This window comes from Cyanistes caeruleus, chromosome 1 (genome assembly GCF_971803275.1).
Source record: "Cyanistes caeruleus chromosome 1, bCyaCae1.hap1.1, whole genome shotgun sequence".
NCBI classification, from domain to species: domain Eukaryota; kingdom Metazoa; phylum Chordata; class Aves; order Passeriformes; family Paridae; genus Cyanistes; species Cyanistes caeruleus.
Genome location: NC_141701.1, coordinates 125,918,718 through 125,940,855, shown reverse-complemented (window position 1 = coordinate 125,940,855; position 22,138 = coordinate 125,918,718). Strand labels below are relative to the sequence as shown.

At 38.1% G+C, this 22,138-nt stretch overlaps 1 protein-coding gene across 1 annotated transcript in view; it reads left to right on the top strand.

Annotated features, from left to right (window-relative positions):
* The first annotated feature begins 823 nt into the window (after window positions 1-823).
* Window positions 824-22,138, top strand: part of PHF14 (PHD finger protein 14) — a 161,587-nt gene continuing 140,272 nt past the window's right edge. Inside the window, exons 1-4 of the mRNA XM_086855937.1 lie at window positions 824-942; window positions 1,443-1,553; window positions 13,448-14,097; window positions 18,401-18,545. Coding sequence (XP_086712063.1) covers window position 942; window positions 1,443-1,553; window positions 13,448-14,097; window positions 18,401-18,545 — 907 coding nt within the window. The 5' untranslated portion in view covers window positions 824-941. The remainder of the gene's footprint in view (window positions 943-1,442; window positions 1,554-13,447; window positions 14,098-18,400; window positions 18,546-22,138) is intronic.

Below are 22,138 nucleotides of genomic sequence, written 5' to 3'. Positions count from 1 at the left end.
AAAGCTCTTACAATCCTGTTGGAAGCTTTCCTGTTTAGCACTATTCTCAATCCTCAAGCTCTTAAAGTGGTATCTGTGTGCCTGAGCATCAGTTCTTTTAAAACTTTTGTGCAGGTGGCTCATTTTGGTGGGAGGCGATGGGAACTCTGGAAAAACCCTGTGTACGGAGGGGCCAGGGTCAGTCCTTGCAAGCGAGGGAGAGCTGGGACTCTTGCAAAAGCCAACGGCCCAGCATTGCTCTCTTTGCGGTCCATCTCTCATTAGGTTTTGTGCTTTTGAGCTCCCAGACTCCTGTGATGAGGTCAAACAATAATCTCTGGGGTTTGTATTGTCACAGAATCCCAGAATGGTTTGGGGCTGAAGGGCACATTGAAGGTCACCTAGCTCCAACCGTGGGCTACACAACCTTCAATTAGACCAGGTTGCTCAGTGACCCATCCAACTTGGCCTTGAAGATTTCTTCCCTTTTTTTTTTTCTCTTCCTTCACTATGCAATGGATTGCTGTTCTTCAAAAGTGCAAGAATGAGCTTGACAATGCAACAGAATCCACGAGAAACTCAGCTTTTTCAGCAGGGGTTAAATGAGAACAGCTTTTTAACACATTCTCGTTTCCACACGGGGAAATGGAAAAGTGCCGAAGAGGTTTTTGGAGCTGTTTTTTACAGGCAGCACCCCGAGTACGAGCGGTTCTGCGCCGAGACTTCGCCACCAGCGCCATTGCCGGCGGCCCCGCCAGGCCCCGCGGGCAGCGCCGCTCCCCGGCTTCCCCTCGCCGTGCGCACGCGCCGGGGCGGCGCCTGCGCGGCGGGGCGGGCGGCGGGGCGGGCGCGGGTCTGCATCCGGGTCGCCGCCGTGCCCATTGTCTGGGGAAGGGGCCCGGGGCTCGGCGGCGCTGCACCCGAGGGCCCCTGCCCGCCCGCCGCCCACCCGCGCAGGCTTTAGTAAGTGATCCGCAGCGGTTCTGCCGGCCCTGCCCCGCGGGGGTGCCGCTGTGCCCGCGGAGCGCTCCCGCCCCCGGGCGAGCGGGTGCATCGCCGTCCCTTGGGCGTCCCGCGGTCCCGGCTGCGGATCCCCCTCCCCGCGTCTGGTCGCTGGCGGATCACGCCGCGGCGCGTCCTCGGGGGATGCTGCCTGCTCCGGGGGCGTCTGGCGGCCCCAGCGCCCGCCCAGCCCTGCCGGGGCTGCGGGCAGCCCGCGGTGAGCGGTGCCGTGCGGGTCCCGGCGCCTGCAGGGAGCACCAGCGCTCCGCCGGGAGGGCGGACCCTGCCCTGCCTCACCTGTGGGAGCGGGTGTCCCCGGGACCCCGGTGCGCCGCATCTGTCGGCTGCTCTCGGGACTGCCCCTGCCTGTCACGCCCGTGCCGCCTTGTAATTTACATGCCCTTAGCGATGCTGAATTCTCTTTATGCCACCCAGTAACAACACTGTTTTTTTCCCTGCAGTGGACCGCAGTTCGAAGAGGAGACAGGTGAAGCCTTTGGCAGCTTCGCTGCTGGAAGCTTTAGATTATGATAGCTCTGATGACAGTGATTTTAAAGTTGGAGATGCTTCAGGTAAATATGCTTTCTCATCTCCTCGGCTCAGAATTATCTCATTTTTGGTTTATGGTTGCTCATTTAATATCATATAGGAGGCAGAATGCTTGTAGTGAGTCTGCTGGGACTTGGAGCCTCTTGAAGGGAGTGATTTGATTGGATAACTGGTAATCAATAATTCAGTTGTGATTATTTTTTTTACAGCAGAATGATTGTGAAACAAGTTTTGGTAGAAACATTTGAGTAGCTTTTCTGAAGACTTCATTAACTGTATTTATTGCTTCTGAGTTCTGCAGTGTAGGGATAATTTTTGGAATATTCACTGTATTTAGTATTGAAACAAGAAGAATCTAAAGCCATTTTGTTTCAAACAAGTCTAGATAATAGTTTGCTTTGGACTTAGGAACTTGACTTTTTCTTGAGGTTAATTCTACTCGGTGAGTAAGAACCTAAAGCAAAAAGATAATCTGTTCTGGTTTTAATTGTTTTTTTTTACAATAGACAAACTTAAGGTGTCCATTCAGATAGAAATATGCAGAAAAGTGTACACATTTCATACTAAAAGGAAGTCCTTACCATAGTCTTTTCTATATGTGCAGATTCTTACATCTGCAGTGAACATTCACAGGAACTGAAAATAGACAAGATGGCCAAAATAAAATTAGTAAATTCAAGTATATTGAAGGAAAGGAGAAGAAGAGATAGGACCATGTTGGTCAGTAAACTGCACATTGGATGTTCTGTGGCATATGCTGAGGGAAATAAACAAGAGGATGCAGGATGTGTAAGATGTGAGGGAAGCATTATGGCAGCTTATCAAATAAATTGACTTTGTTATTTGTGCACTGGGGATGCTGGTGTATGTTTTATGTGAATGTTTAGTGCAAAATTATTCCCATTTAAAGGCTTTTTCTTTTAACATTTGACGTGTTCCTCTGTACTGATGAACTTAAAAATGCTTAATAATAATTCACCCAGTGTCAGGTTTAAGATATGCCCTAGTGCTCCTTGTTCTTAGTTTGTTTTGGTTTGTTTGGTTAGTTTTGTTCTTCTCACCACCTCTTCCCCTAGACTTAGACGTATTTCCCGTAGTTGTTCTGACAGAGTAGGCTGCAGTGGCTTAAGCGAGTAAAACTGATGTTATCATATCAATTTAATTTTAAGACTTTCAGGGGCTTGTTTCATCTACTCTTTAATAGTGTTCTGAGGCTTTTAGATCCTTTGTTTTTAATAAGGATATAATTTGCCACAAAAGGAAATGATTTTTAATTACAAAAAAAAAAAAAAAATCCCTGTTTTGGAGCAGTAATGTAGGCAGGATTTGAGGGAAAAGGGGGATTGGAAAGGGAGTATGGGTGATGAACACATAATTCAGAGCAGTATATTAGTTGGTCAAAAGACAGTCATTCATTAAAAATAATGAATTCAGCTTCCTGATTCAACAGTGTGTGAGTGCAGGAGATTAATTTGTAATTGCTAACCTTTTTGACTTTTAGGATTTTGTATACTAGAGGGGGCTGGTCTGTATCTAGTCCTGATTGTATTTCAAAATCCATTTCATTTTGAGGAGGTTGAATGGATTTTCCCTGAAATATGCCACACTTAATTGAAACAAGCATATGGGGAAAAATCCAAGTTCTTCTTAAAATGTTTTTTTCTAATTGCTGTTTTGTGTTCCTGTATCTCATGAAGTGTTGTTTTAGCATTTCTGAACCTATATCTATCATTTGTAGGTGAAATTAATTAAAAATTGGTGAAAACACTTCGAAACAGCAAGAGAATTTGACATCTTATAATTTATTGAAAAATTTTCAAAAAGAAATTTGTGAGGGTTTAGAGAAGTTGGGGAATAGGAAGTTACTAGAAGTGAGAATTTTTAAATGTACTACAAATTTAAATGAATAGTTGCAGGAAATCTGAAGCAGAACATCTGTACTGGTTTAAAATGAAGCTCATATAACATACTGTTAAATTTGTTTGCATTTAGTCCATTTCTTTTTGGCTGGAAGAAGTGATTAAATAAAGGGACTTTCTTATACACACACACACACACATATACACAAATATACATATATAGGACTCTCCATTAGTAGCCTGTTGTGAATCAGTATTTAGTATTTGCTTGAATTCAAAATAACTTTGTATAGTTTGCTTCCAAAAGGAAGTAAGTGTGTCAGAAGTAAGAATCAGTTTGCATTGAATATGAACATAAATTCTAGTATGGTAATTCCACAGCTCCATGACATGTTTATGTTTATTCCATTCACAAATGCACGTATAGGTGTTTAAAATAACAAAACAAGTTGGAAAATTGGGTTAAAGGATTATTTAAATATGGAGTTAAAAGAATTCTGAAGTTGTTTTCTCCCTGATGACTGTGTTGTGGCCATATGTGTGAGCTTTAGGATTTCCAGTGATATGTACTAGTAGATGATACTGTGCAAGTATATGGGGACTGAACCCAGAACACCTAAACTTTTATGCAACTTCTTTGTCCTGACAGATTTCTGGGAATATGCATTGCAGTAAGGATTTGAGAAGTTGCTGTTAAGTGGATTTAGGAAGCAGCTGGCATTTCTGAATTTTTGTTTTCAGAGTCCTGGCACCTTGGTAATTTTTTTCATTATAAAAAATATTTCAAATCACTTTCAAATGATGATGATTCACAGGCAACATGGACTTTTACTTACAGTGTAGTTAATTTCTTTTCTTTTGGATTTAGGTCATACGAGCAGTCAGTTGGCCTTTTCTGCTTAAAAGATCTCAACATTCTGACATCACTTTAGAGAAATTGATTCTGGAACAGTTACCTTGTAAATTTACTTAATGTAAATAGTTGTCAGGCCTCTGGGATTTTCATTATGTTTATACTGAACAAAGTAATTTTTAATGGCTTCTCTGTTTCTGTTAGTAATGCCATATGCTAAAGTACTGTATTTTTCTGGGTTTTGTAAACATCTTGAAAAAATTGTTCCATGAGAAAGACTTTCAGATGTAATCTTAATGTGGGATCAATCAAAGAAACTGTCCCTTTGGAGTCAGAGTATACAAACATGTGACTTGAAATGATGGTGCTGCAATATACTCAACTCAAGACTTTTAAAAGTATCTTTCACACTACACATCGCTTACCTGAAGTTTTGCTTTTAAGTTAACCAAAGCATGCTTTGGGGAGTCCTTTTGTTAATTTTTTTTTCTGCAATGGGAGCAACTGGAGATTCCCTAATGTCAAAAATCAGAGTACAAATGTAGAGTAATTCCCAGCAGGACTCCAAAGCAAGAATTTACTTTTCTTCTCTCTCATCGGTGAACTCAGTTTTGTCAACTGGAAAATTTCAGTTTTTCAGTATACTGAAATTGAAATCATACTAAGGAATGTAGTGGTCCCTGAAAAAGAACCGTGTGAATTTAAGGACTGGTTCCTATCACAGTGTAGCTAAGAAGAAAATAACTGAATGCTGCCTTTGAAGAACTCAATCCTGTCACTGCTGCTACTGGTCTTGTTGACTCAAATTTCTACATACATTCTTTTAAGTTTTTTTTTGATGTTGAGTGTGAAGTCTGACTTGCATATATATTATGTACTGTTCTTGCAGTTGAAGTCAGTAGAAGATCCGTTTAAAACAAGTACTTATCTACATAAATATCTATTCTTAAAAGCCTGTGTCTTGATCTAGAAATAAAAAGTTGCAAATATCATTATCTTTATGTAACTTGTTTCCTCTTAGCACAATGAAGATTACACTTTTTCTTTCCTATTAACGATATTGTAATATGCAGAAATGTTTGTGAAGGATCAAAATACTGTAGTGTTTAACAGTACTGAAATCTTGATGAAGAAACAAATGTGTTTGGTTTTTTAGACTAAACTTAAATGATAGGCAAGAGTAAAGTTGTAAGGTGTTTCAGTAGACAGTGAAGGTAAAAGAAAATATTGACTAAATTATTAGTAAATTATTATGTATTTATATATTAATGCGTAGTTCCTGAGACTGGAATTCACAAGGGCTCTTTATAATTGAGAAAATGGGAAATACCTGCATTATGTTCTTCTGGAGTATCTTCATCCCAGGTAAAACTTTTGACTGTACAGATGTCTTCCACCTTAAGTAAAACTTAAGTAAAACTGACAAGATTTTCAACTTCTGTTTTCTTTGGTGACACTGGGATTTCTGTTATTCCAGGTGCTTGCTGACAAGCAATTGGTAGGGCACCCAATTTCATCAGTGTTCTGATGTAACTGAGGCACTTCCTAATGACTCAAGTCAAAATTGGTGATCTTTAGGTTTGAGTGGTTTGGCAGCTTGAGTAGACATCTGCTGAAATGTCATATGACGTAAATATTGCTGACGTGAAAGTGGGGAAGCTGCTTACTATATGACTTTCCTTTGTTCCCTTTCCATCATTTTTTCTATTAAACTAAATACTTGTTTTCTTAAATGTGTTATTGGGGATCAGTGGTCAGTTTCTCTTCCTGCTCTGTCCAGTCTCCATCTGCAGTTAATACATATTAGATACTTAGTTTCAAAACATTATTTAAGAAGACAGTTTCTCTCCACAGAGCTGTAGCATCTTAATCTATATTGGTTTGGTTTTGTGTCTTCTTAATAACTTTATTTTGGATAGTTCCATTTTTTTATCTGCCAGCACTGCCAATGTTGAATTGCTGGTAGTCTGCCAGTGTTTAATCATCAATACAACAAAATAACATAGAAAGCCAGGGGCATATATCTAACTGGTGTGTTAGAGTCTCTTGGAATTATGTTGCAAGGGAGGTATTAAGCCTTTAGTTCTTGCTTATAGCTTAATTGACCATAGCATAATGGACCTCTGTGTCTAATAAACAAATGCGGTCACAATTTTACTAGTTACACAACTCTGCCTTTGGTATTTTAAAAAAATCTTATTTTCCAGACATGATCTAGGTTTTTCTCCCTCTTTTTTTACATCCAGTTATTAAATATTGTAGCTTTCTAGTTAGTTTAAGCATTTCCTTAAGGTATTATGGAGTCTTTATATATGATATCTAGATCAGATGTGTAGGAAGTACAGCTGCTTTTGCATGTTTGGTATAGCACATATGCAAAGGACTTTCTGTGGTACTGGAGCTGTTCTTCTGTAAGGAAATTTATGGAGAAAGGCTGCTGACAAACACTTTTAGTAGTGCTTTCCACATTTCCATCCATCAGGATGCGGGCACCCTGGGTGAGGGATTGTACATGGTGCTTAACATGGTGTTTTAGCAGAGATTGCTAGGTAATTTCACATAATCGTCAAAGGCTAGTTTTTTGCCTTGTGGTGGGGGGAAAAAGAGAGTAAAGGATCAATAGATAAGATGGTGGTGGTTGAGTGACATTAACTGCACCTGCATCCTGTTTTTTGTTATTGCTCTCAAAAAGAGGGTATTGTGAAAGCCACTCTAGCTAGGCTCTTTGTCACATGATGGCTAGATTATTACTGAATAATATTATTTAGCAGTGATAACTTGGTAGTTGCTTTCTGTGTTGTGTACTTAGCTTTTCAATGTTCCAGGATCCTTGATTGTAGTTGTTGTTGGTAGCTTTCAGCACTTTGGGAAGACTCAACCAGATAGGATATGATGCGAATAGAAGAATTTTCTAAAATTATTCCAAATGCTTCTTGTCTACTATTTGGAATTTGTTAAGCTTTGTTAGTGGAAGAGGCAAGTCCAAAACCAAGTCCATGATTGCCTTTAACCGACTTATCCTTTAGAGTTCACTCAAAACAATCAATAAAGCTGTTTTTTAAAGAGCTGCTTATTAAGCTAAATACTGCATTGAGGAACCAGACTGTCTCCTGTGAGTGGTTGGCCCAGGTACTGATGTAGTGCAGCACTTGCTGTCTGTATACATGAATCTTCTTAGAATGTTGAAAAAAAAAAAAAAAATTGTGGGATGTCATATTTAAAATTGTTTGTAAAATGGTCCTGCATAAAACCCTGGGAGGATTTTGTTGTTGACTCATGTAATGATGTCAGTAGGTTTACCCTGAAGTCTTGTGTATCATACATATTACACAAGACTCCACAGCTGAGTGGAGTGTTTATTACTCTTTTTTTTATATGTTAATTCTGTAGCATAATGTTCTGTGCTTTTCAGAATTATCCTCTTTAGATTTGACTGCCACCTGCTGTTGAACTTAGTAGAGCTAAAGATACATGGTGTAGAGGAATAAATTATGTCTTTCTCCCAACTGTTAGCTCTCATATTTGTCCTCAATGGAACTCTGTATTCTTCACTATTTGATGATGTATCTGGCCCCATCTTTCACTTAGAGTAGCTTCACTTCTCTCCTATAGGGAATGACATGATATGGTTGCCAATTTGAAAGAGCCATTCTTTAAGCATTTCTTTCAAGGAGAAAATTGTATACTGCAGCTTCTTCCTCAGTAAAAGTGCAATTGACAGAAGAAGACCTGCAAAAATTGCTGTTATCACAGAATAGCTCTTTCTAGAAAAGCCCCTATCACAGTGGATACATTCAGTTCAGGGAGAGATATCTCATACTGTAGATATCTGTAGTGTGTATATGAATGTATAAAGGAGAGTAGAAAGCAAAATGTGCAGGCAGAAAGCAAAGAGAAATTGAAGGAGAGAAGTGGATAAAAATAGTGTTTATTTGCTCTTTGCTTAAAATATTGCATTGTGTAGTATTGATGTACAAGAATCAGTGTTACTAAATTAGAGTGCTGTTAGAGATCAAACTATACCAAGACTAAGATCTCCTTCAAAACAAAATGAAAGCTGAAATTGGCAAGAAGTCTAAGACTGTTTAGAAATGCATCAGCACAGTTAAAGCATCAAAACAAATATCTACCATAGAATTATGGTGGGGAAATAATGAAAGCCGAGTTATAAATTTCAGTTAATTTCAACGTGGCAAAGTCTTGTATTACCTTATTTACAGTAAGACAAATAGTGCACACAGGCACTTGGCACCTGTGAAATGAGATACAAAATACATTTTGCTTTGAGCATACATATGGCATTTAATCTGTGGTATGTCTAGTATGAGAGTATAGCTTTAGGAATTACTTGTAAGGTGTTTATGAGAACTGGGAAGTATCACAGAATTTTAGATTTGTGTAGTCTGGAGAAGACCTTTTAAGGTAGAGTCCAACTGTTACCCTAGCGCTGCTAAGCCCACCACTAAGTCATGCTCCTAAGTGCCACATCGACACATCTTTTAAATATCTCCAGGGGTGGTGACTCAACTACTTCCCTGAGGAGAAACCTTTTCTGTCAAGTTTTTCCTAATGCCCTACCTAATCCCCCCCTGTTGCAGCTCCAAGCTGTTTCATCTTGTCGGAACACTTGTTACATGGGAGGAGAGAGAGACTGAGCCACCCCTTGCTACACCCGCCTTTCATGCAGTTGTAGTGGTAAGGTCTTTCCCAAGCCTCCTTTTCTTCAGACTTCTGCTCCAGACCTTTCACCAGCTCCATTGCACTTCTGTGGACACACTCCAGTGTCTTTCTTGAAGTGAGGAGCTGAGAACTGGACACAGGATTTGAGGTGTGGCCTCGCCAGTGCAGAGTACTGGGGGACAGTCACTGCCCTGGTCCAGCTGGCCACACTATTGCCGGTACACTCCAGGATGCCATTGGCCTTCTTGGCCACTTGGGCAGATAGTGGGTGTTGTTAAGCCAAATGTCAACCAGCACCCCCCACCCTTTTCCCCTGGTCAGCTTTCCAGCCCTTCTGACCCCATTATGTAGTGTGCCATCATCTTGATGGCATTCCAGATGATCTGCTCCAGGGCCTTCCAGGGTTGGCTGGCAGGACTGACTGCAGTTCCCTGGATACTCCTTCTGACCCTTGCAGATGGGTATCACATTTTTTAAAATTTCTAATCATCTGGGACCTCCCTGGTTAGCCAGGATTGCTGGTAAATGATTGAATGTGGCTCATTTGGGCCCACAGACCTCTGTGTGTCTGAGATACACAGCAGATCACTGACCATTTCTCCTTGGACTTTGGGTGCTTCATTGTGCTCCCTGTGTCTGCCTTCTAGTTTAGGAGGATTGGATACCCAGAGAACAATGGATCTTGCTGTTAAAGACTGAGGCAAGGAAGGCATTATGTACCTTGGCTTTTTCCTCATCCTTTGGCTCTATTTCCTTCCTCATTCAGTAAAGGGGGGAGATTGTCTTTAGCCTTCGTTTTGTTGATTATGTATTTATTATCTTTCATAGCAGTAGTCAGATTCTAAGTTCTAGTTGGTCTTTGGCCCTTATAATTTTCTCCCTGCAAAAAAAGTTTCTCCCTCATGTTGTCCCTGTAGTCCTCTTGAGTTGCCTGCCCCTTCTTCCATAAGCCTTAAATTCCCTTTGTTCTTCTGAGTTCCAGTCAAAGCTCTCAGCTGTCTGTTCAGGCACATCAGTCTTTCTCACTGCTGGCTTGAATTTCAGCACATAGCAGTGGCCTGCTCCTGTGCTTCTAAGATTTCCTTGAAGAATGTCCAGCTTTCCTAGACTACCTCCCAAGAGACTCTGCCAACCAAGCCTCTCAACAGTCCAGGATAGAAGTTCTGCTGACCCCCTTGCTTGCTTCTCTGAGAACTGAAAATTGCCATTTCAAGTTTGTTCTGTCCAAAACATCCTCCAGTCATCACATGACCTGCAACTCCTTCTCTGATCACAAATAACAAGTCCTGTGGGGTGTCTTTGCTAGTAGTTTCCCTCATTGTCTCTGTCAGGCAGTTACCTTTCACACGCTCCAGGAACATTCTGGACCAGTTCTGCTCTGCTGTATTGTGTTTTCAGCAGACATCTGGTAAATTGAAGTCCACTCTGAGAAGAGGGCTAGTGGTTGTGAGACCTCTCCCAACTGCTCATAGACTATTTCACTTTCCTCTTCATACTGGTTGGGTGGTCTTCAACAGACTCCCACCAATTTTGTCTTGTTGGACTTTGCCCTGAGTCTTATCCTCAAACAACAGTATTGTCATTACACTCTAGACAGTCAAAACACTCCCTAACATATGGGGCTACCCTACCACCTCTCCTTTGCCTGTTCCGTGTGAAGAGTTTATAGCCATCCAGTGCAGCACTCGCTGCCCATGTTATCTCATGTCTACATGGGTGGCAACTGTGTTGTAGTTTTACTGCTCCTCAGTGGCTTTCCACTCCTCCTGTTTGTTGCCTGTGCTGTGTACATTGGGCTATTGATCAGCTGGGCTATTGATCTCACCAACTTTTTGGGCGAGCAAGCCCTAAGTCTTACCATGACTATTTGCTGTCATGTCCATGTTTTCTAACACATAATAACCTTGTATCTTTACTGCTGCATGGATCTTCATTCCCTACCTCCACTGAAGCGATGGACCAAAGAACCTTTCTAGCATGTTGTCCCCCATACAATGCTGTGCTGGCCCCAGACATATCTCTAGGGAATCTGGGTTTATTATTTTCCTCCTTCAAATCTAGTTCAGTCTTTCAGTGAGCACTGCTGACTCCTATGCAAAGCTCCTTTTTCCCCTCTTGGTATCTGTGGTTCCTTGTCTGTTGCCAGCAGGCCTGATATCCTATAAACTAACCCATGATCAAAAAACCTTTAAACATAATCTGAGTCAACCGCTGCCTTAGTCAGAAACTTCTTTCAGTAGACCAGATTGTTTAAAGCTCCATCCCACTCAGCCTTGAATATTTTTGGTGATGGAGCACCAACAGGTTCCCTGAACAACCTGTTCAGTGTCTCACCATGCTCATTGAAAAGTTTCTTGTGTCCAATCTAAACCCTACCCTCTTTCATTTTAAAACTGGTTCCCCGTTTTCTGTCACCATTGGCCTTGGTAAAAAATCTCTCATAAGCTCTGTTCTCCCTGGAGCTTTCTCCAAGCTGAACCACCTCTTTGAGTCTGTCTTCATGGAGTGTTGTAGCCTTCTCACCGTTTTTGTGGTCCTTCTGTGGAGGTACTGTCTCTTAACAAGGAAAGGATGAGAGAACTAAGCCTGTTTATCCTTAAGAAGAGACCACTGAGAGGGGACCTCATCCATGTCTATCAGTATCTGAAAGGAGGGTGTTGAGGATGGACCAGGCTCTTTTCAGTGCAATAGGACAAGAGGCAATGGGCAGAAACTGATGGACAGGAGGTTCCACTTGAATCTGAGGAAAAAGTTCTTTAGTGTGCAGGTGACTGAGCACTGGGGCAGATTGTCCAGAGATTTTGTGCAGTCTTCCTCACTGGAGATATTCAAGAACTGTCTGGATGCAATCCTAGGCAGACCCACTGTGGTCCCTTCCAACCTTACCCATCCTGTGATTCTGTAGCCAAACAAATTATTGTAACTTAAAAACAATTTTTTGGATTGTGTGTTAGTTAATACTGGTTTTATTTCTTGTGGATGCCTGACTCATGTTCTACTCTTTCAAAACTTCAGTTAATTATCTTGTACTTTGATTACTACAATTAAGGCAAGTAGGTGTAGAGAAATGACTGAATTATGTTTTTATCAAAGACTGTAGAAAGCTCACGTTTTTTCTGGATCTCTAAATGTTAGAACATATGTTGGAAACCTTTAGTTTCTATTAGCTTGTAAGGGGATGGATAGCTTTGATGTCGTGCTCAGTAACAGTAGCATGTCTGTAAGGTATATGCTTTTTTGTCAGCAGCATATAATCTCACTGGATGCTTCCACATGTAGGCATATGCAGAAGAAGGCAAAACTGACCATTTTATTGAAGTAACAACTGGATAATCATTGGCAATGTTCTTTGGGGTGGAAAAGAATGCCACATGAAATGACACACTGCACACCTTCCTCAGTGTCTGTTTATTTGGATTTATACAGAGCTGAGTGTGCAGAGAAATTCTCAGTGTGAGGTGATACTGAGTGGTAGAGATCTTTGGGTTGTAACTAAAGCAATTAAGATTTTTTTTTTTTTAATTTGTGAGCATTGACATGTTTCATCCTTGCGTCTATATGACAGAACTTGGTGATGGCTTTGAGCAAACTGGAAACTGTAGCCACTGCCTAATTGATCTCTGCATTGGATCAAAAACTATATTTTTTTTCTAAATTTTTTGAAAAATATTTTCTGAATTTTCCTTCATTAAAATAATACTATGAATGAAAAGCAGTAGATGCATATAGGATGAAAGATAGCAAGGTGGATGCTGTTTCTAAAGTTTAACAAGTTCACCTGTCATTTCTCAATATTTTTACTTGTACTTTATAGTAAGAATGTCTCTTTTTTTATGTAAAAAATCTTTCTCTGTTCTTTTCTGTTGCTTGTGTTGGCAGTTATGTTTTAATGAAACAGTACACACAGGACAGGACCATATGAGTGGTGTAAGGTTAATGCATTGTAGTGCAGCTGCAGTGCTGAAAGAGGCATAGTTTATGTGGGATGAATGGGTGAACTAACCTTGGAAATTAAAAGAGCCCTCAAACCCAGAGAAACAAAGATGTGTTAAAATGATGATGTGAGATTATCCATATTATTATTAGGACTAGTTATGTAAACTCTTCATTTTGCAATTTCAAACCTCTTCTATTGGATAGCTATTTTATTTTGAAGATGTAGAAAACACCTCCAGAAATTAAAAACTGGAATGCTTTCTTTAAGATGTGACTTCACACGGAAATCACTCTGTGCTACTGCTTTTTGTTAATATGAGCTGCAGTTCAAAGGAACATATAATGCTCATTTAATAAGTTCTACCATCTTTTTTTTTTTTTGGCATCTTAAAATGCACTGATGTTTAACAGATTCTCAACATAGCACTCGAAATAGCAGTATTTGGACACCAGCTGAAAAAAATAGGTGGAATACCTTATGAGGGAGACACATGCATCATTCTTTTGTTTAACAACTTGCTTCAAGAAATTTTATTTTTGGGGGTACATTTGTGTCGGAACTTTTTTTAAATTTTCATATGCTCAACAGATTCTGAAGGAAGTGGTCATGGGAGTGAAGATGCATCTAAGGACAGTGGTGAAGGTTCCTGTACTGAGTCAGAAGAAAATATCTTGGAGGAGGAACCGGCAGAAGAGAAAGTAGAAGAGCAACAGGCGAAAACCTCCACTGAAGAAGAAGTACCAACAGCAGACAAAGAGGTAATTAAAACTGAAAAGAAAGAGCAAGAAGATGAAGAAGAAAAGCCAAAAAAGAAGAAAGAGAAGGAGAAAGCAGCTGAACCTGATGCTGTTGCTGATGAGCAAACAAATGAACCAAAAAAATGGAATTTGCGCAGGAACCGACCTCTGCTGGATTTTGTATCGATGGAAGAACTAAATGATATGGATGACTATGACAGTGAAGATGACAATGACTGGCGGCCTACTGCTGAGAAAAAAAAAGGAAAGAACGCACTGAGAAAAGAGGGGAGTGATGGAGATAATGAAGATGATGAAGATGATGGGAGTGGAAGTGATGAGGATGACAATGATGAGGAAGGTAATGAAGAAGATAATAGCAGCACGGCTAGCGATGGAGGATCCAAGAAGAAGAAGAGTAAAGTTCTTAACAGGAATAATGCAGATGATGAGGAATTGACAAATGATAGCCTGGCTCTTTCACAAAGCAAGAGTAATGAGGTAGTGCAACCAACTTTCTATAATATATCTGTTGACAAGTGGAAACTACTCCCCAGTAGCTATTCTATTAATCTTAAAAGTTAAACTGATTGGCTGGGCTTGTGTTCACACGATAATAAGTGAAGCAGGAAAAATTATGCTAAATAGGCACTGCATATTAAATAACCTTGCTTGGACCATTTGACCAATCTAATGCCACTAAAGTCGTTAGTGGGACTTCTCTTGGCTTTACAGAGATTGGATTAGTACTAAAACAAATAGGAGGTCCAGTATGCAAACCAACATGTGTTAGCAAGACTCCTAGTCCTGTTTTAGTGCAAATGTTGCATATCTGTAATGTTATTAAGCTAAAGCATCTGTGACATAATCATAAAATAGATGAATGAGGCATTATTCTTTGCCCTTCTTTGTGACAAACATCAAAGTCTGAACAAAGTTTACTTACAGAAGAATTACAAATAAAAAACCATTCATGCTAGGTTTAAAATCAAATAGAATAATTATGATAATTTATGTTGGATTTGCTTATAATAGTCACAAATTAACTAATTTCTTACCATACTACATACATACATTTGGGTACTATGATTATTATATTAAGTATTTTCTGATTGCAGAATGTGAATATTATATAAGTGTTTAATAAAGTAACCTTTTTTTCCCTATGCACAATTACAGTTGCCCTGAAGATTGTGCCTGTGAAAAATTAAGATTGGTATCTTTATACCAATATGTATATATATATATATATTTTTTTTTATATATCTATATATGAAATTGCTTGTCACTGTGGCTGACTTCATGTTCTGCAGTACCAAAATTCTGAACAAAATAAAAATAATTGCTATAAAATATTCATTCCGTTTTCAGGATATAATCACAATATCAGCATAACATTTGAGAAATGGTAGTGATATGAAATTATTTAGAGTTCTACTGTTCCCTTTAAACTTGGTTTAAATGTGGAAAATGACAGGGAACTAAACAGTATTTGGATTTGGTCCATTTTAGATACTTTGATAGGTATTATATTTATATATTATTGCAAGTGAGCTCTTCTGTCTTGACTACTAGCAATAATTGGGATTGGAAAAAAACCCTATGATTTATTTGTGGTTTTTTAGTTTTTTAATTTTTTGTATAGGCATCTTCTTTCCTTGTCAAGGCTCTGTGATTCTAGTTCAATTACCTGCATTTTCTTGGCTCAGGAGCTGAAAGTGTTCTACCAATACTAGTGAACAGAACTTGAAACAGAGAGAGGCAATTTTCTTTCAGAGTTGTTTCCTGTATCAGAATGGAGACATGTGGCTATGTTTTTAGTGATCTGTTCTTCAGTTTAATTTGCACTGGCTTGGAAAACAGACCTGTTTCAGAAACCCACAGCTGTCTCTGATGTATCTTCTTCAAAGCTTCTTAGTATACATAGATATCATATTCTATTCTTGCCTTAGATTTAGAACAGTGATCAGAACATAAAATCAAAATTCAAAAATTTGAAGTTCAAATTATAATTTTGTAACTGATAATTTATCTTTATAGCATGTAAAGTGCTGTACTAATCATGAGTAGGTCTTTATCAAGAGGTTCTGCAAAAGTCATTATCTATAGACTGAATTATAGACTGTAATTTTCAGATTTCTGATACTCAGTATACAATGTATTATAACAGTATGCTTTCCACTGCTACGATATTTTAAGTTAGTGAAAATGGAAAAAGAGTAAAATATATCTAGTCTAGCAGACACATCTGGCAAAAATTTCATCACACTACAGAAACGGAGCTTTTAGAAAATGGAGTTCTTAGATGTTCAAATCCATAACAAATTTAGTAAAGAATGTCCAGGTAATTAGTTCTGAACATATAGTAGTGTCCTTTATATGAATTCTTTCTTTCTTTCTTTTACTTATTTTTGGAGGATTGAAACTGGGGGGTGTTGGGGAGGGGTTGTGTGGTTCTTGTTTCCCTTATTTGTTTACATTTGACAAAAGTACTTTGAGGTTTGCATATACAGTATTTTAACATGTGCTGTAGTTAAATACTACGTGCTTTTCTATAGTATTACGCACAGAATGCAAACTTAGCTTTCTTTCCTGAGGTAATGCATCATTAGTAGGTAAATTGTGCTTATCTGTTTTTATAATTATTACCTCTTTATAGGACTCTTCTATTCTCAGTGAGGTGATTATTGTATTTTTTATTTTTTTTCCCTTTATAGTTAAAAGTTTATGGGCATATGGCTTGAAATGCTCACTTTCTTCATTAACACCACAGAAATGGGAGTTACACAGTGATCCAGCTGAAATAGTTTCTCCCACTTCAGCAGGGAACATGACTTGTTCAGGAGTTGCAGCAGTTAGGATTAAATTTAAAAGTTTGCATGTTTTGGATGAGTCTCTCAAGTGCTTACATAGACTAAAAGCAGAGGAGAGATCTGGAGAGATCAGCTCCAGAAAGAGAGAGCAGCTCACTTTCCAGATCACTCCCTCTCTGTGCCTGCATAAAAATATAAGTTGCTCAGCTGCTTTTTTTGACCTGCTAGCTGTCTTCACATGAGGTGAGCCTTAATGGTTAACATTAGAACAAAAATTTGGTACCCTTTCATTACTGCTTGTTTGTTACGTTTTTTTTGGTCCATGTTTGCATATTATCTCACTGCCTAGACAGCTAGGCTCCGTATCAGTGTTATTTCGGTGTTTTTACATTTCTGTCTCTTAATTTAAAGTAATACTTTGGTTTTCTTTTTTTTTTTTTTTTAAATTACCAGACCTTGGGCTTCTATAGCAGTAGAGATTACCATTTTAAACTTCTCTCAGTGAAGCCAAATAACAGTTTAAATTAAAGGTACTGTCAGAGAAAACAGATTTCTGTAGAGTTGTGACATACATCGGTGAAATCTGTGCTGTAGCACGGTTAATCTGCCAAAGTTAGGGAGAGTCCACTGCCATTTTCCTATCTCTAGGATAAGAATGGTAAGGTAAACAAGGGTATTTTGAGTAATGATGGGCTGCAGTAATGTCCAAGTTGATTGTTTTCCTCAAAATACTTTGTCCTAAAAGGAGGATGTTGGAAGACATCGTATGTAAGTCTGAACTCTGTATCAGAGAATCTTCTAATTTTCACAGTTATCTTCTGGTAAGCAAAGTGACTGTGAATGTTCTTTTCTACTTCTACCTAAGCTCATGTTCCTTTAAGCATAGTGTTGTTGGTGCTGTATTTTATAAATGGGAGGTTGGAATTAGAAAAAAAATGTTTGAGAGGGCATTTTTCACCCTAATATTTTTATTTTTTTTTTGATGCCACAGCAGTTTTGGAATATTTTCACATCTTTGACGTTTTGAATGGTACCATTAAACTCTCATCCTCTGCTTTGAAACTGTTGCTGTTTCTTTGTACTGCAGTGGTTATTTTTCACTACTGTGCTTATTTTCATACTTCCTTATATGCCTTCATATTACCAATAAAGGTAGTTCAAGCTCAAGTATAAAAATGAATATGTACGGAGGCTGTAAAACTGCAGAAGACACAGTGGCTCCGTCCCACCATGATAATAGTAAGAAGACAGTGTTCATTAAGAAAACTAATTTGACATATAACTTTGTTTGGTTTATGAAGCACTTCTCTGTGTTTTCCTAGAAAAATTCCCCACAAAAACCCACAATCTATTTAAGAGCCGTGGTTCATAGTGTAGGTTGCCAGAAGAGGGCAAATCCTTTCTCCTGTATATAATCAGAAGAACATACAGGTTTAATAAATCATATAATTTTGCACAGATACACATAAGTTTGCATTAAAACAAAACCATACAGAGTTAATAATTTGTTATATGTTATGTAAGTGAAAACTTGGCAGGCTTGTATTAGCTGTGTATTCTTGGATTTTTCAGATCCATTTGATTTTTTTAAATTTTAAGAAGATGAAGTAACTTCTCTGAATGTTGGAACATTTGAAAGTCACCTTTGGCCTTTTTTTAAATTTTGATTTTAAATGGTTTCTTAGGTATTCCATTTCATAGAATGTAAGTGGTTCAAAGACATATGTTTCTGCCTTGAGGAAATGACTCTCTGACCTCTGGATCTTAACAGGTCCATAGGCTGCATTGAGATCCATGCATCCCAGCTCTTGTATTCATGGAGGAAGTGTTTGAGCATTCTGACACCAAAGAAGCTTCTAGCCTTTTAAAAATAATGTTCCATGGTTTTTTGCTTGTTGTTCAAAAACTGAACAAATAACAGATCTTTTGCTTGCTTTAAATAAAATTGAAGTTCCTGGCATAATCCATGTGTCTCCATTTTTCAATATTAGGACTCATTGATCCTTGAGAAGTCTCAAAATTGGAGTTCCCAGAAAATGGACCATATTTTGATTTGTTGCGTTTGTCTTGGAGATAACAGTGAAGATGCTGATGAAATAATCCAGTGTGACAACTGTGGAATAACAGTGCATGAAGGTAATACAACCCTTCATTCTCATTGCAGGAGGAAAGCATATGCTTTGCTTTTAATAACATTTTGACTTGCATTCTTCAAACAAAACCTTTCAGTGCTGGGTAATATTTTTTTGTTATACTGCATTGATCTTTTTTAGTGGTGTAACACCCATCTTCTACTTTGGTAGAGCAAATACAAGAACAAAATGGGATGGGACATAGTGTACAGATACTGATACTGATGAATGAATGACAGTCTGCAAATATTTGAGCTATATACTGTATTTTCAGTGCTTTAGGATATTCTATTAATGTGTTTTATCTATTTCAGTATATGGGTTTGATTGCATAATTGAGATATTAGATAATGAGAACAGGAGGCCTTCTAAAAAGAAAGGTTATTTCACATATATTTTTGCAGTACCAAAGCAGCAGAGAGAAAGGGAGGAAGAGGTATTCTCCATGGCATTTATTTTTAAGTGAAAACAGCTAGTCTTGAACCTCCCCATAATTTTCACTGACATTTTAAAACAGGGGAACTTTTAAGTTAGAATACACTCAAGTTGTAGTTTTGCTGATTTCCTTCAAAACCTGGACTCTGTGTGTGTGTAATAAATGTAGGCAATCTGATTTTAAAGAAATACTCCAGAATAATAATTTAGATGAATGTATTGAATTTTAACAACTTTACATGGAATATGAGATTGTATTGTGTGTTGCTGCTATTTCTCTGCAGATTGGAAGGTAGGGGATATACTAACACAGAGAGGCACACCTCTTTTGTTAAAACACAAAACTTTTTTTTCTCTTTAATCAGGTTGGGGCTTTTTTACTCATTTCCTGTACTATTTTAGGACTTAACCCCTTTTTTTAAAAAGTTTTCCCAGGAAAGTGAGATTAAACTACTTCAGTTCTTGAAATAAAAAGAAAACAGGCTTTCATTCTTCACAAGTGTACAAGGCATTTATTTAATGTGACTCCCTTAATTTAATTTTTTTTAAAATGTGTTTAGAATGTCTTTCTATGTAGGAAGTGTTTTTATAAATCTCTTACACTTCGGTTTTCTCATACAAGATAGAAAACTGTTTCAAAACAGTATTTTTTATGCATTGGGATGTAGTTCAGTTCTTTGTTTGACATCACTTAGGAAACCGAGGATGGAATTTCTGTCCTGCTGTTCAGGATGGAATTCCTGTCCTGCTGTTCATGTGCCTTACATTGTGTGTCCACGTGTACTTTTAACTCTTGAACCTGCTGTGGTCTTTTAAAGAGCTAATCCGTACTGTCAACATTGCTTAGAGAGCAGAATAGTTGACCTAATTTATGATGAGCTGGATCACACTCCAAGTGCCTTTGAGGGCATTAGTCAGGTCTTACTGGCTTCTAGAAGTGTTAGACTCCTAAATTTATGTGTCTTGCAGAATTCCTTCTTTTCTATCTATGAATTTTTTTGGAAAGTAATGTGCAGAATATATTTGATTTGAGATGCAGTAACCATCTAAATGTTAGTTTTGTAGAATTGTGATAGATCTTATTTTTCCTTTAGCACTGTCTAATATTAATACGCGAGGAACAAAAAAGTGTCTTTTGCTGATAGTTATAAATGCATACTTGAATTCCCCAAACATTACATCCAGTCAATACATCCAAACTCTAAAGCTGTGGAGCTCCCTGAAAGTTTTCCGTAAGATTTATTTAATGATTATAATGATTGCTAAAGTGAAGAATGATTGTGATAAAAAGATGATCCTCGGCCACTTCAGAATGATATGATGGCAAATTTGCTTTTTATTCAAGAGGAGTACTTTAAAAATCCCCAAAAGATCAGTTCCTCATTTTACTTAGTTTACTAAATTTCTTTCCTTACAAAAGTATGACTATGGCTGGCTTTCCTCTAGAGGAAAGTAGTTCCATAGTTCAAAAGTCACTTGAATTTTAGTAGTTCAAAATCTGTTTAAAAGTAATGGCTGCTATTCTTTTTACAGCATTCCCTGTAAGATTCCCTGTAGTCCCACTGATACAAAGAGTGTAATCTCTTTGTATCAGTGAAATCAAAAGTTTCTTTTGTTGTCATTGCAAGAAAATAAAATAGATTAATTAAAAATATTTAATTTGTTAGTTTGCTCTGATAAGTTGTACAGTGTGTATCAGATAATTGACTATAGGTGTTGGTTAATTTTTCACATTTGTGTTTGAATGTTTAGTTAGGTCTTCGCAATTCATTTTAATAACAAATACTTGAAAGTGTATATGAAGTAGTTGTGAAGTTCTGTTTGAATAGGTGAAGTCTTAGAGGAAAATAAGCAAATTGTGTATGTGAAAGTAATTGATGACTGTGATAAAAATGCAAATTTCCACAGTAGTGATTTGAAGCTGAACAATTTGGAATTTTACTTGACACCTTATGTGTATGTTTCATTGCTCGATATGTATGAATATAGCTTCAATATAAATGGATATTTATTTTCCTGTGTTTTTCTGTGCTTGGATATTTTATAATGATAAGTATGGGGAAGTGCTGTTTTAAACCTAAGCTTTTTTCAGTAATTTGTTTAAATAATTGCTTGCAACAAATAAAAATATTACTGTTGTGTTTAAACCCGTCAGCCACCAAGCTAAACAGAGCCACTCACTCACTCCCACACCAGCAGGATCAGCAAGAATGGGAAGTGTAAAAGCTGGAAAACTTGTGAGTTGAGTTAAAGACAGTTTAATAAACTGCAAAAATCATGCCCACAAGCTAAACAAAATGAGGAATTAATTCACTGCATCCCGTGAGCAGGCAGGTGTCAGCCATCTCGAGGAGAGCAGGGCTCCATCACACGTAACAATTACTTGGGATGACAAATGCCATCACCCTCAACATCCCCCCTTTCCTTCTCCTTCCCCTCACTTTGTATACCAAGCAGGATGTCATACAGCCTGGAATATCGCTGTGGTCAGCTGGGCTCAGCTGTCCTGGCTGTGTCAGTAGGGGAAATAGAAGAGGCCTTGGCTCTGGGTCAGCAATAACAAAAACATCTCTGCATTATCATTGCAGTGTTCAGTACAAATCCAAAACATAGGTACATGTTAGCTGCTGTGAAGAAAATTAATTTCACCCCAGCCAAAAGAAGAACAGTTAAAAAAAAAAAAAATCAGGAACTTTTGAAGCTTTAGTTTGATTCAGTGATCTTATATATACACATATGTTTAATGACTTGGAGGTTTCTGTGCTCCTGCCCAGTGGTCACTGACTGTTTATTTCTGAATGCACAAGTAATACATGAAGACAGCCATAAATACATAAATACATGATTAAGAAGTTGCAGTCAAAACCAAAATGCAGTGCAAGAGTTACTTTTTGGTCCTGTTTGCCTAATCATTCAACTGAGCTGATCTCCAAATTAGATTGAAAAGTAGTTGAGAAGGTAATTACTGTGTAATCATACAAACATGGCTTGAAACCTTGACAACTATTTTTTAATGTTAATAGAAGCAAGGTTTACTTTTAATATCATTGGCTTTGATCTGTACTTTGGAAATGTATACCCAGATCATAGACATAGACTGTATTCACAGTTATTTGTACTCTTATACACAGCTTCTTGGTAGTTTGAAAAATAATTTCCAGT